Source organism: Schistocerca americana, chromosome 11 (assembly GCF_021461395.2).
Source record: "Schistocerca americana isolate TAMUIC-IGC-003095 chromosome 11, iqSchAmer2.1, whole genome shotgun sequence".
Taxonomy (NCBI): domain Eukaryota; kingdom Metazoa; phylum Arthropoda; class Insecta; order Orthoptera; family Acrididae; genus Schistocerca; species Schistocerca americana.
The window spans coordinates 131,365,182-131,378,256 of NC_060129.1; the positions used below are offsets into that span (position 1 = coordinate 131,365,182).

General features: G+C 44.9%; 1 protein-coding gene across 1 annotated transcript; it reads right to left on the reverse strand.

Annotated features, from left to right (window-relative positions):
• Nucleotides 1–1,549: 1,549 nt before the first annotated feature.
• LOC124553371 (speckle-type POZ protein-like) lies at nucleotides 1,550–2,119 on the reverse strand. The gene has a single exon (XM_047127243.1). The coding sequence runs from the start codon at nucleotides 2,117–2,119 to the stop codon at nucleotides 1,550–1,552; it is 570 nt and encodes a 189-aa protein (XP_046983199.1).
• Between the last annotated feature and the right edge of the window lie 10,956 nt (nucleotides 2,120–13,075).

The window sequence follows — 13,075 nt, forward strand, 5'->3', positions numbered from 1 at the left end:
GTAAGAGAGACCTTTACCCAGATCATCGCACAGAAATTCCACTGCAAGTACTACGACAGTTAGGCGGGAGGTCAGAGAACTTGGATTTCGTGGTCTAGTAAATGACAGTAAATGGCAAGCGACTCCTCGCTTGGTGTAAGGACCGTAAACATTGGACGACTGAACAGTGGAAAAATGTTGTGTGGAGTGACAAATCATGGTACACAATGTGGCGATCCGATGGCAGGGTGTGGGTATGGCAAATGCCCGGTGAACGTCATCTGCCTGCATGTGTAGTGCCAACAGTAAAATTCGGTTGGTTGGTTGGTTGGTTTGGGGAAGGAGACCAGACAGCGTGGTCATCGGTCTCATCGGATTAGGGAAGGATGGGGAAGGAACTCGGCCGTGCCCTTTCAGAGGAACCATCCCGGCATTTGCCTGGAGTGATTTAGGGAAATCACGGAAAACCTAAATCAGGATGGCCGGACGCGGGATTGAACCGTCGTCCTTCCGAATGCGAGGTAAAATTCGGAGGCGGTGGTGTTATGGTGTGGTCGTGTTTTTCATGGAGGTGTTTGAACGCTTTGTTTTGCACGGCACTATCATAGAACATGTCGACATTGTTGTTTTAAGCATCTTCTTGGTTCAAATGGCTCTGAGCACTATGGGACTTAACTGCTGAGGTCATCAGTCCCATAGAACTTAGAACTACTTAAACCTAACTAACCTAAGGACATCACACACGTCCATGCCCGAGGCAGGATTCGAACCTGCGACCGTAGCGATCGCGCGTTTCCAGACTGTAGCGACTAGAACCGCTCGGCCACCACGGCCGGCCATCTTCTTGCTTCCCATTGTTGAAGAGTAATTCGGGAATGGCAGTTACAGCTTTCAACATGATTGGCCACCTGTTCATAACACACGGCCTGTGGTGGAGTGGTTACAATACAATAACATCCCTGAAATGGCCTGCATAGAGTCCTGACATGAGTCCTGTAGAACACCTTTGGGATGCTTTGGAACGTCGACTTCGTCCCAGGCCTCACCGACCGACATCAATACCTCTCCTCAGTGCAGCAGTCCGTGAAGAATGGGCTGCCATTCCTCAAGAAAGCTTCCAGCACTTGATTGAACGTATCCCAGAGAGAGTTGAAGCTTTCATCAAGGCCAACACCATACTGAATTCCACCGGCCGGAGTGACCGTGCGGTTCTAGGCGCTACAGTCTGCAGCCGAGCGACCGCTACGGTCGCAGGTTCGAATCCTGCCTCGGGCATTGATGTGTGTGATGTCCCTAGGTTAGTTAGGTTTAAGTAGTTCTAAGTTCTAGGGGACTGATGAGCTCAGAAGTTAAGTCCCATAGTGCTCAGAGCCATTTGAACCATTACCGATGGAGGGCCCTATGAACTTGTAAGTCATTTTCAGCCAGGTGTCCAGATACTTTGGTCACACAGTGTATCAGAAAATGATGAATTATGGTGTATTTTACAGCATATACACGAAAGAATGCAGGCTTGAAAATACACATACAAGTAGAACAGGGCAACAGAGATGAGTGGGTCCTTTAGCACTTACTTCGTTTCTGCTGGTGGATTAGACAGCAACTGACTCACTTTGATCAAAGCTTCAGGCTGGCTACGCATCGCATCCGCCCAGCTCTGTGTGCCCAACACTTGGGGAATGTTAGCCTTGATGAAGGCGACGGCGGCCTGCCTGAGGCTCGTGTAGGAGTTCCTAATTGCGAGCACAGCTATGGCAGCTGCAGTCTGCACAGACAGCTGTGAGGCCACCTGCCGCTCGCACTCTGCCTTCAGGACCGACAGTCCGTATCGGTCAGCGGCAGCCAGCAGCTGGACGGCCTTGCTGGGCAGCTGGGGGGCCTGCAGGGTGTAGAGGTAGGCCACCAGCTGGCGCAGCGCCGGGCCCTCCACGTCTGGGATTTCGATCTGGTCGCTGCTGGACTCGAGCGCGTGTTGGCGGAACATGGCGGCGAACACAGGGCTCCTGGCTGCAAGGACGGACCTGTGCGCCACCAGCCGCGTGTCCCCGGCCAGCAGAGTCACCACGGCACCATCTCTGGCGTCCAGCAGGGCGCCCAAATCCACGGTCGCAGTCTCCTCAGCGTTGACAACGGCTGCCATGGTGGAAGATTCTGAAACACCGCGTCACTGAGCAGCCTTTTGCTCTTATCCTCTGTACATATACACTGAAGCACCAAAGTAATGGCATGCATATTCAAATACAGAGATACGTAAACAGGCAGAATATGGAGATGCGGTCGGCAACGCCTACATAAGACAAACATGTGGCACATTTGTTAGATTGGTTACTGCTGCTATATGGGCGTGTTATCAACATTTAAGTGAGTTTGAAAGTGGTGTTATAGTCAGCACACGAGCGATGGCACACAACATCTCCGATGTGGTGATGAAGTGGGGATTCTCCCATACGAGAGTGTACTGTGAATATCAGGAATCTGGTAAAACGTCAAATCTACAACATAGCTGTGGCTGGAAAACGATCCTGCAAGAATGGGACAAACACTGACTGAATAGAATCGTTCAGCGTGACAGAAGGGCAACCCTTCTGGAATCTGCTCTGCAAATTTCAATGCTGGGCCATCAACAACCATTCAACGAAACATCATTCACATGGTCTTTCAGAGTCGAAGGCACACTTCCGTATATTTGATGACAGCATGACACAATGCTCGCCTGGGCCTGTCGCTACGGACACTGGACTGTTGATGACTGGAAACATGTTCTCCGGTGTGACGAGTCTCGTTTCAAACTGAGTGGATGGACGTGTACGGGTATGGAAACGACCGCATGAATCCATGTAGCCTGCATGTCAGCAGGGGACCTTTGAAACTGATGGAGGCTCTATAATGGCGTGGGGCATGTGCAGTTGGAGTGATATAGGACCCATGATACCTCTAGATACGAGTCTGAAAGGAGGTGACACTTACGAAAGCGTCCTGTCTGATCATCCATTCATGTCCACTGTGCATTCCGTCGAACTTGGGCAGTTTCAGCAGAACAATGCGACTCCCTACACGTCCAGAATTGTGGCTCCAGAAACACTCTTCTGAGTTTAAGCACTTCAGCTGCATGCTAAACTCCCCTAGATATGAACATTATTGAGCATATCTGGGATGCCTTGCAACGTATTGTTCATTAGAGATCTCCACCCCATCGTACTTTTACGGATTTATGGACAGCCCTGCAGGATTCGTGGTGTCACCTTCCTCCTTCAAACATTAGTCGAGTGCATGCCACGTCGTGTTGTGGCACTTCTGCGTCCTCGCGGGGGTCCTACACGATCTTAGGCAGCTGTGCCAGTTATTTGGCTGTTCAGTGTATGAACCACATGCAGATCTGCATCAGGCAACAGTTGGTAAGTGTTGGCCATCATATGTCAGTTGTAACAATATGATATGATTGCTGCATAAAATTTATACTAGAGATGAGTCGATGTTGTCCTCATATACCAGTTGCAACATCACGATAGCCTTGTGTGAAATTGATGCAACAGGTGCATAGCTGCAAATCTTTAACAATACCATTTAAAGTATTTTCTCCTGCATCTGCACACTTCATTTGCACGACAAACCACAGGAAGAGTGGACACCTCGTTGCCTTAATTTCTTTCCTCAGTTTCTTGCTCAGGCAGTTATTTGGATTGAAATCTAGCACAATATTAGAAAAGCTACTTGGAACCATAGTAATATTTTATAAAACGAGCTATCCTCATATCTTTAGTTATTTAACAATATTTTGTGGCATAAAATCTCCATTACTCTGCGCTAAAATGCCAGTCCTTCACGTTGCCAAGCAGAAGCTGAATTACACAGTGGACCAGTTACATGCAGCCGAAGTCTGGATTTCCTTACAGTGAAACACTACCTTTGACTGGTTGCCATAGTGAGAATACTACCCATTTTCAGCACTCCTGAAACAGTCCAAGAGGACAACAGCCAACAATCCATATTTCCCTCGAACTAGTGTGTGTGTGTCGCCACACTAACATATTTGCAGATGGTACTGATAACTAGATGATTCTCGTTGATGTAAGTTTCCAATTCCAAGTTTTAATTATCACTGAGCAAATTCTTAATTGCATTTCATACGCATTGTCCACAATGTCTGCATTAAATGGTCGGCGTAGTTCTTTAAGCCAAGTGTGAAATACCTATTGATTTACTGAAATTGCTTTTTAGCGCCAGTGAATGATACATTAAATTTATGACATGATTTTGAACTACCTTTGAAACTACTGAGAGACAATGCCCTGGCAATAGGCAATATTCGTGCTAAACCTCTCGAAGCTGGAGGATTGAAAATCAAATATCAGTCATAAACGATTTTGTGTAACATATATTAAAACGAAAAGATACCCATGGATTTTGAGAAAAACCTTATAATGCCAATCTCTGAAAAGAAGAACTTCTTAAAATGAGAAAATTACTGAACGATTAGCTTAGTTGCGAATGCACCACAGGTAATAACCTCCACGACTTTAAGCAGATGATCTCACGTTCTAATTTAATCAATTTAGCTCCCGAAAAAAAAAACGAATGTCATTGGAGATATATCAATTAAGAAATTAGTTCCAGGGAAATATATGGAAAGTAATTTAACAACAAACTCAGCTTTTGTGGAGAAACACTAGGTGTATGATAATGTAAAACGGCAAAGTGAAGTTAGAGGTTGTGGAGGAAGCGGCAATAAAGCATAGAGACCTACTACTTGTGTTGAAGATGTATAGGAACGAGATGTATGTTGTTTGTGGGCACTCTACACAGGTTGATGCACGTATTCAGAGAGGAGTCCGGCAATAATGTGGGATATGAGCAATTATTTTTAATCTATACGGAAAGGAGCCAATGGCTTTGGCCCAGTGGTAACGCCGGTTCCTGTCAGATCAGCAAAGTTAAGCGCTGTCAGGCTGTGCTAGCACTTTGATGGATCACCGTCCGGGTCTCCTGTGCTGTTGGCAAGTGGGCAGCACTCAGCCCTTGTGAGGCCAATTGAGGAGCTATTTGATGAAGCAGTAGTGGCTCCACTCACAAAAACCTCACAATGGCCGAGACAGTGGTATGACGACCATATCTGCATTCCTTGAGGCCTATCGGATGAGGATGACATGGCGTTCGGTCGGGGCTGTCGGGCCTTCCGACGCCTGCTCATACAGATTCTATACAAAAAGCAGGTATTTGTGAGAGAACAAAGATACGTGAGGTTATAAATAAGAAAATAGTAGATACACTGATTACACAGCTGTTTTACCTGAAAGTGAAGTTGATATAGCACCCACGCTGTGTAAAATGGACAAAGTTGTGGAACAGGAATATAACATGAAAACGCAATAGCCCATATAAAATATGTAACTGGATATTGCATCAAGTTGACTCATGTACTTATTTAGGAAGCAATCTCATTGCAGGAAGCAAAGAAGAAATAAAACGCATAACAGTCCAATAAAAAAGTGCCTTCAATAAAAGAGAGGTATTAACTTCTAAAAGTAACTACCAAAAAACCAGTGAAGCTTTCCACAATCATATGTCTGAAGTGTGGCATAGTATAGCTGCGAACTGAGGAAAGAAAACAAACTTTGTTTTTTGATGTATGGTGGTACAAGCGCTTCCTCAGAATCAAATGGACTGATAAGATATTGATGAAGTCCCTAAGAGAGTTGAGGAGAGAAAAAGTTTGTGGAATGCTGTCGTAAACTAAAGAGTCAGATTGTAAGCCATCTATAGAGACATCGGGGCCTCCTAAAAGCAGCAACAGACAAGTACAAAAATGGAGAAAGGATCGGAGGAAGATCACGACTGAAGTACACAGACTGAAGTCGAACGATATCACTTGCAACTATGAAATATGAATGAAGAAGTTAGAATGACATGAAGACTGGAGATCGGCTGCCAACCCATCCTCGGATCGATAACTGAAGAACAAGACTGCATACACTCTAGAACAGACAAAATTTCGTAGCCTTGTCATGATAACATCAACGATACGTGTGTCTATAGCAACGATACCCTTTTTCTATCGTGAGCCGCACCGCCTTCTCGCTTAAAGCTTTCTCTCTTACTACTTATTACCAGCAATTAAAATTTCTCCACATATGTGATTCTACACTTGCAAAGCCAATAATTACTTTATTTATGCGCACTCTCTTTCGTTCGTTCAGGAGCCAGAAGACCTGCATTGTTGCACTCTGCAAGAATAGTTGCGATGGGCTTGCTCTCGCCTGTTCCAGGCTCTGAAGACCTCATACCAGGACATGTAAAACAAAAATGGACCATTTAACAACGATAAAAGAATGTCACACCCCAAGAACAATATCTCAATGTTATTTAGTACATTATAAAAGTAACTACTGGAATTCGTCATAATAATTTCCTGTTTAATATTGGCGAGTATATTTGTAGCAACTCTTACATGCCAAGTGTCCATTTTTTATCATTGTTTTCTATACAAAAAGAATGTTATACATTGAAGCGCCAAAGAAATTTATATAGGCATGAGCTCTCAAATAGAGATTTGTAAACAGGCACAATACGGCGCTGCGGTCAACAACGCCTATACGAGACAACAAACTGTCTGGAGCAGTTGTCAGATCGGTTACTGCTGCTACAATGGCAGGCTATCAAGATTTAAGTGAGTTGGAACGTGGTGTTGTAGTTGGCGCAAGAGCGATGGGACACAGGATTTCCGAGGCGGCGATGAAGTGAGGATTTTCCCGTACAACCATTTCACATGTGTATCGTCAATATCAGGATTCTGGGAAAACATAAAATCTCTGACATCGCTCCGGCCGGAGAAAGATCTTGCAAGAACGGGACCAACGACGACTGAACAGAATCGATCAACGTGACAGAAGTGCAGCCCTACAGCAAACTGCAGCAGGTATCAATGATGGACCATCAACAGGTTTCAGCGAAGCCTAAGGTCCATTCATGCACCTTTACGACTGCGAGACACAAACCTTTACACCATGCCTGGGCCCGTCAACACCGACATTAGACTGTCGATGACTGGAAACATGTTGCCTGGTCGGACGAGTTTCGTTTCAAATTGTGTCGAGCGGTTGGACGTTTATGGGTATGGATACGACCTAATGAATCCACAGACCCTGCAAGTCAGCAGGGGTCCGTTCAAATTGGTGGAAGGTATGTAATGGTGTGGAGCGTGTGCAGTTGGAGTGATATGGGAGCCATGATACGTCTAGATACGACTCCGACAGGTGACACGTACGTAAGCATTCTGTCTTATAACCTGCATCCATTCGTGTCCATTGTGCATTCCGACGGACTTGGACAGTTCTAGCAGGACAATGCGACACGCCACACGTCCAGCATTGCTACAGAGTGGCTCCAGAAACAATCTTCGTAGTATAAACACTTCCCCTGCCTACCAAACTTCCCAAACATGAACATTAATGAGCATATCTGGGATGCCTTGCAATGTGCTGTTCAGATCTCCGCCCCCTCTTACTCTTACGGATTTATGGACAGCCCTGCTGGATTCGTGGTTCAGTTCCCTCCAGCACTACTTCAGACATCAGCCGAGTTCATACCGCGTCATGCTGCGGCACTTCTCCGTGCTGGCGGGGGCACTACACTATATTAATCAGGTGTACCACTTTCTTTGGCTCTTCGGTGTATCCCTCTATAGTTAATGGTAGCATTATTACAGTCAACCTAATCCATTCACAATTCATTACTAAATGGATTTCAGCTTTTTCTGAAATAAAAAAGTGAGAAATTGTAATTGAATCACTCTGCTATAAGGGACTTTCAGAACTGTAACAAATCTCTGCCAGCCTTTACCCCATACAATACAAATGATGCCTTCAGTCCTGAAGACTCATAACCGGGACTCCCTCACCTGTATTCCATCTTCCCATTAAAAAGAAATGCGACTGAGCCACCACATACTTCCGTATCCGCATCTGTACCTATACTGCGCAGGCCACCTTACAGTGTGTGGCGGAGGGTACTTTGTGTATCAGGGTGACTTGCCCCTTTTCCTGTCGCAATGGCGTGTGGTTAACGGAAGGAGCGATTGCTGGTAAGCCTCGGTGTGGGCTCGAGTCTCTCTAATTCTGTTTTCTCGAGATGTACGTAGGAGGCAGCAATATATTGGTTAACTCCTCCCGGAATGTACGCTCTCGGAACTTTGACACTAGACCGTAACGTGACGCAGCGTCTGCCACTGGAGTTGGCTGAGCATCTCCGTGACGCTTTAGCGCTCACTTAACGGGCCTGTGACGAAACGTGCTGCCCTTGTTTGGACCTTCTCTATTTTCTCAATCAGTACTATCCGATATGGTTCCCATACTGACGAGCAGCATTCAAGTACTCGTAAAAAGAGTATTATGTTAGCTACTTCCTTTGTAGCTACAGTTTCTGAGGATTCTTCCAGTGAATCATATTCTATACCCTAGATAAGTATGTTTGAAGGAATGGGAAAGATCCACCATAGTGTAATAGCTGTGTTAGAAAAGCGTTACGTAAACAAAAGAGCACTTCATCTAGATTCAAAAGAAGTAAAAACCTAGCTGACATGTTGTTGTTGTTGTTGTCTTCGGTCCTGAGACTGGTTTGATGCAGCTCTCCATGCTACTCTATCCTGTGCAAGCTTCTTGACCTCCCAGTACTTACTGCAACCTACATCCTTCTGAATCTGCTTAGAGTATTCATTTCTTGGTCTTCCTCTACGATTTTTACCCTCCACGCTGCCCTCCAATACTAAATTTGTGATCCCTTGATGCCTCAGAACATGTCCTACCAACCGGTCCCTTCTTCTTGTCAAGTTGTGCCACAAACTCCTCTTCTCCCCAATTCTATTCAATACCTCCTCATTAGTTATGTGATCTACCCATCTAATCTTCAGCATTCTTCTGTAGCACCACATTTCGAAAGCTTCTATTCTCTTCTTGTCCAAACTATTTATCGTCCATGTTTCACTTCCATACATGGCTTACTCCATACAAATACTTTCAGAAACGACTTCCTGACACTTAAATCTATACTCGATGTTAACAAATTTCTCTTCTTCAGAAACGCTTTCCTTGCCATTGCCAGTCTACATTTAATATCCTCTCTACTTCGACCATCATCAGTTATTTTGCTCCCCAAATAGCAAAACTCCTTTACTACTTTAAGTGTCTCATTTCCTAATCTAATTCCCACCTCATCACCCGACTTAATTCGACTACATTCCATTATCCTCGGTTTGCTTTTGTTGATGTTCATCTTATATCCTCCTTTCAAGACACTGTCCATTCCGTTCAACTGCTCTTCCAAGTCCTCTGCTGTCTCTCACAGAATTACAATGTCATCGGCGAACGTCAACGTTTTTCTCCATGGACTTTAATACCTACTCCGAATTTTTCTTTTGTTTCCTTTACTGCTTGCTCAATATACAGATTGAATAACATCAGGGAGAGGCTACAACCCGGTCTCACTCCCTTCCCAACCACTGCTTCCCTTTCATGCCCCTCGACTCTTATAACTGCCATCTGGTTTCTGTACAAATTGTAAATAGCCTTTCGCTCCCTGTATTTTACCCCTGCCACCTTTAGAATTTGAAAGAGAGTATTCCAGTCAACATTGTCAAAAGCTTTCTCTAAGTCTACAAATGGTAGAAATGTAGGTTTGCCTTTCCTTAATCTATTTTCTAAGATAAGTCGTAGGGTCAGTATTGCCTCACGTGTTCCAACATTTTAACGGAATCCAAACTGATCTTCGCCGAGGTCGGCTTCTACCAGTTTTTCCATACGTCTGTAAAGAATTCGCGTTAGTATTTTGCAGCTGTGACTTATTAAACTGATAGTTCGGTAATTTTCACATCTGTCAAAACCTGCTTTCTTTGGGACTGGAATTATTATATTCTTGAAGTTTGAGGGTATTTCGCCTGTCTCACACATCTTGCTCACCAGATGGTAGAGTTTTGTCAGGACTGGCTCTCCCAAGGCCGTCAGTAGTTCCAATGGAATGTTGTCTACTCCCGGGGCCTTGTTTCTACTCATGTGTTTCAGTGCTCTGTCAAACTCTTCACCCAGTATCGTATCTCCCATTTCATCTTCATCCACATCCTCTTCCATTTCCATAATATGGTCCTCATACAAAAGCTGAATGAAGCGAAAATCAGCCTAAGGAGAGCAATGAGAGAAACGTTCAATGATTTAGAAAGTAAGACGTTGTCAACTAACCTGAGTAAAAACCGTAAGATATTTTGGTCTTATGTAAAATCAGTAAGTGGGTCAAAATCATCTATTCATTCTTTCAGCTACCACACCGGCACATGAACGGAAGGAAACAGATAGACGGCCGAAATACTGAATTCGGTCTTCCGAAGTTATTTCACCTTGGAAGATCCTAAAACTGTCCGTCCTTTCAATCGTCGTGCGAACGACGAAATGGCAGATATTGGGATAACCGAGCGCGGAACTGAAAAGCAGCGGCAATCGCTAAGCAGAGGAAAGGCTTCAGAAGCAGATGCGATACCTGTAACTTTCTATAAAGATTATGCGAAAGAACTTGTTCCCCTTCTAGCAGTAACTTATCGTACGTCACTTGAGCAAGAAGAGGTACCTAACAACTGGGAAAAAAGAGCAGGTCTTTTCCGTTTTTAAGAAAGGCCGCAAGACAGATCCACACAACTACATACCTATATCGTTGACGTCAATTTGTTGTAGAATTAGAGAACATGTTTTGTGCTCAAGAATTATGACATACTTGGAAAATGAACATCTCCTCTATAAAAATCAACATGGATTCCGCAAACAGAGATCCTGCGAAACTCAGCTCGCTCTGTTCCTCCATGAGATCCACAGCGGAGTGGACGACGGAGCTCGGGTTGATGCCGTGTTCCTTGATTTCAGTAAGGCATTTGACACCGTCCCACACTGCCGTTTAATGAAAGAAATACAAGCTTAAGGAGTATCGGAGCAGACTTGCGATTGGATTCAAGACTTTCTTGCGGATAGAACTCGCTCTAAACGGAACTAAATCGACAGATGTAAAGGTAATATCCGGAGAACCACAGGGAAGTGTGATAGGACCGATGCTGTTTACGATGTATATATATATATATATATATATATATATATATATATATATATATATATACTACTGTCCATTAAAATTGCTACACCAAGAAGAAGTGCAGATGATAAACGGGTATTCATTGGACAAATATATTATACTAGAACTGACAAGTGATTACATTTTCGCGCAATTTTGGGTGCACAGATCCTGAGAAATCAGTAACAACAACAACAACCTCTGGCCGTAATAACGGCCTTGATACGCCTGGGCATTGAGTCAAACAGAGCTTGGATGGCGTGTACAGGTACAGCTGCCCATGCAGCTTCAACACGATACCACAGTTCATCGAGAGTAGTGATTGGCGTAATGTGCAACATGCGGTCGTGCATTATCCTGCTGAAATGTAGGGTTTCGCAGGGATCGAATGAAGGGTAGAGCCACGGGTCGTAACACATCTGAAATGTAACGTCCACTGTTCAAAGTGCCGTCAATGCGAACAAGAGGTGACCGAGACGTGTAACCGATGATACCCCTTACCACCACGCCGCGTGATACGCCAGTATGGCGATGACGAATACACGCTTCCAATGTGCGTTCACCACGATGTCGCCAGACACAGATGCGACCATTGTGATACTGTAAATAGAACCTGGATTCATCCGAAAAAATGACTTTTGCCATTCGTGCACCCAGGTTCGTCGTTGAGTACACCATCGCAGGCGCTCCTGTCTGTGATGCAGCGTCAAGGGTAACCGCAGCCAAGGTCTCCGAGCTGATAGTCCATGCTGTTGCAAACGTCGTCGAACTGTTCGTGCAGATGGTTGTTGTCTTGCAAACGACCCTATCTGTTGACTCATGGATCGAGACGTGGCTGCACGATCCGTTACAGCCATGCGGATAAGATGCCTGTCATCTCGACTGCTAGTGATACGAGGCCGTTGGGATCCAGCACGGCGTTCTGTGTTACCCTCCTTAACCCACCGATTCCATATTGTGCTAACAGTCATTGGATCTCGACCAACGCGAGCAGCGATGTCGCGATACGATGAACCGCAATCGCGATAGGCTACAATCCGACCTTTATCAAAGTCGGAAACGTGATGGTATGCATTTCTCCTCCTTACACGAGGCATCACAACGACGTTTCACCAGGCAACGCCGGTCAACTGCTGTTTGTGTATGAGAAATCGGTTGGAAACTTTCCTCCTGTCAACACGTTGTAGGTGTCGCCACCGGCGCCAAACTTGTGTGAATGCTCTGATGAGCTAATCATTTGCATATCACAGCATCTTCTTCCTGTCGGTTGAATTTCGCGTCTGTAGCACTTCATCTTCGTGGTGTAGCAATTTTTATGGCCAGTAGTGTGTTTATATAAATGGTCTTGTAGAAAGCGTCGGATGCTCTTTAAGGCTATTCGCAGATGATGTAGTTGTCTATACCAAAGTAGCAACGCCAGAAGATAGTAAGAATTTGCAGAACGACATGCAGAGAGTTGACGAAAGATGCAGGCTCTGGCAGTTGACCCTGAACGTAAATAAATGTAACATACAGCGCGTACATAGGAAAAGAAATCCACTGCTGTACAGCTACACTAAAACAGCTGGAGACAGCGTCTGCCCGTAAAATATCTAGGCTTAACTATCCAGAGCGACCTTTAGTGGAATGACCATATAAAACAGATAGTGGAAAAAGCAGGCACCAGACTCAGATTCATCCGAAGATTCTTAAGGAAAGGTAATACACAAAAGAAGTGGCTTATAAGGCGCTTTTTCGCCTGATTCTTGACTGTTGTTCATTTACCTGGGATCCCTATCAGGTGGGACTGACAGAGGAGATGGAGAAGGTCAAACGAAGAGCGGCGCGTTTCGTCACGGGATAATTTAGCTGACGAGAGAGCGTTACGGAGATGCTAAATAAACTCCACTGGCAGACGTTACAAGAGAGGCGTTGTGCATCAGGGGGAGATTTACTATTGGAATTTTGGGACAGGACTTTTCAGGAGGAGTCGGACAACATATTACTTCCCCCAACATAC

Excerpts from the sequence above, each read along its gene's own strand:
- LOC124553371 (XM_047127243.1), bottom strand. The coding sequence starts at position 2,119 with ATGGCAGCCGTTGTCAACGCTGAGGAGACTGCGACCGTGGATTTGGGC.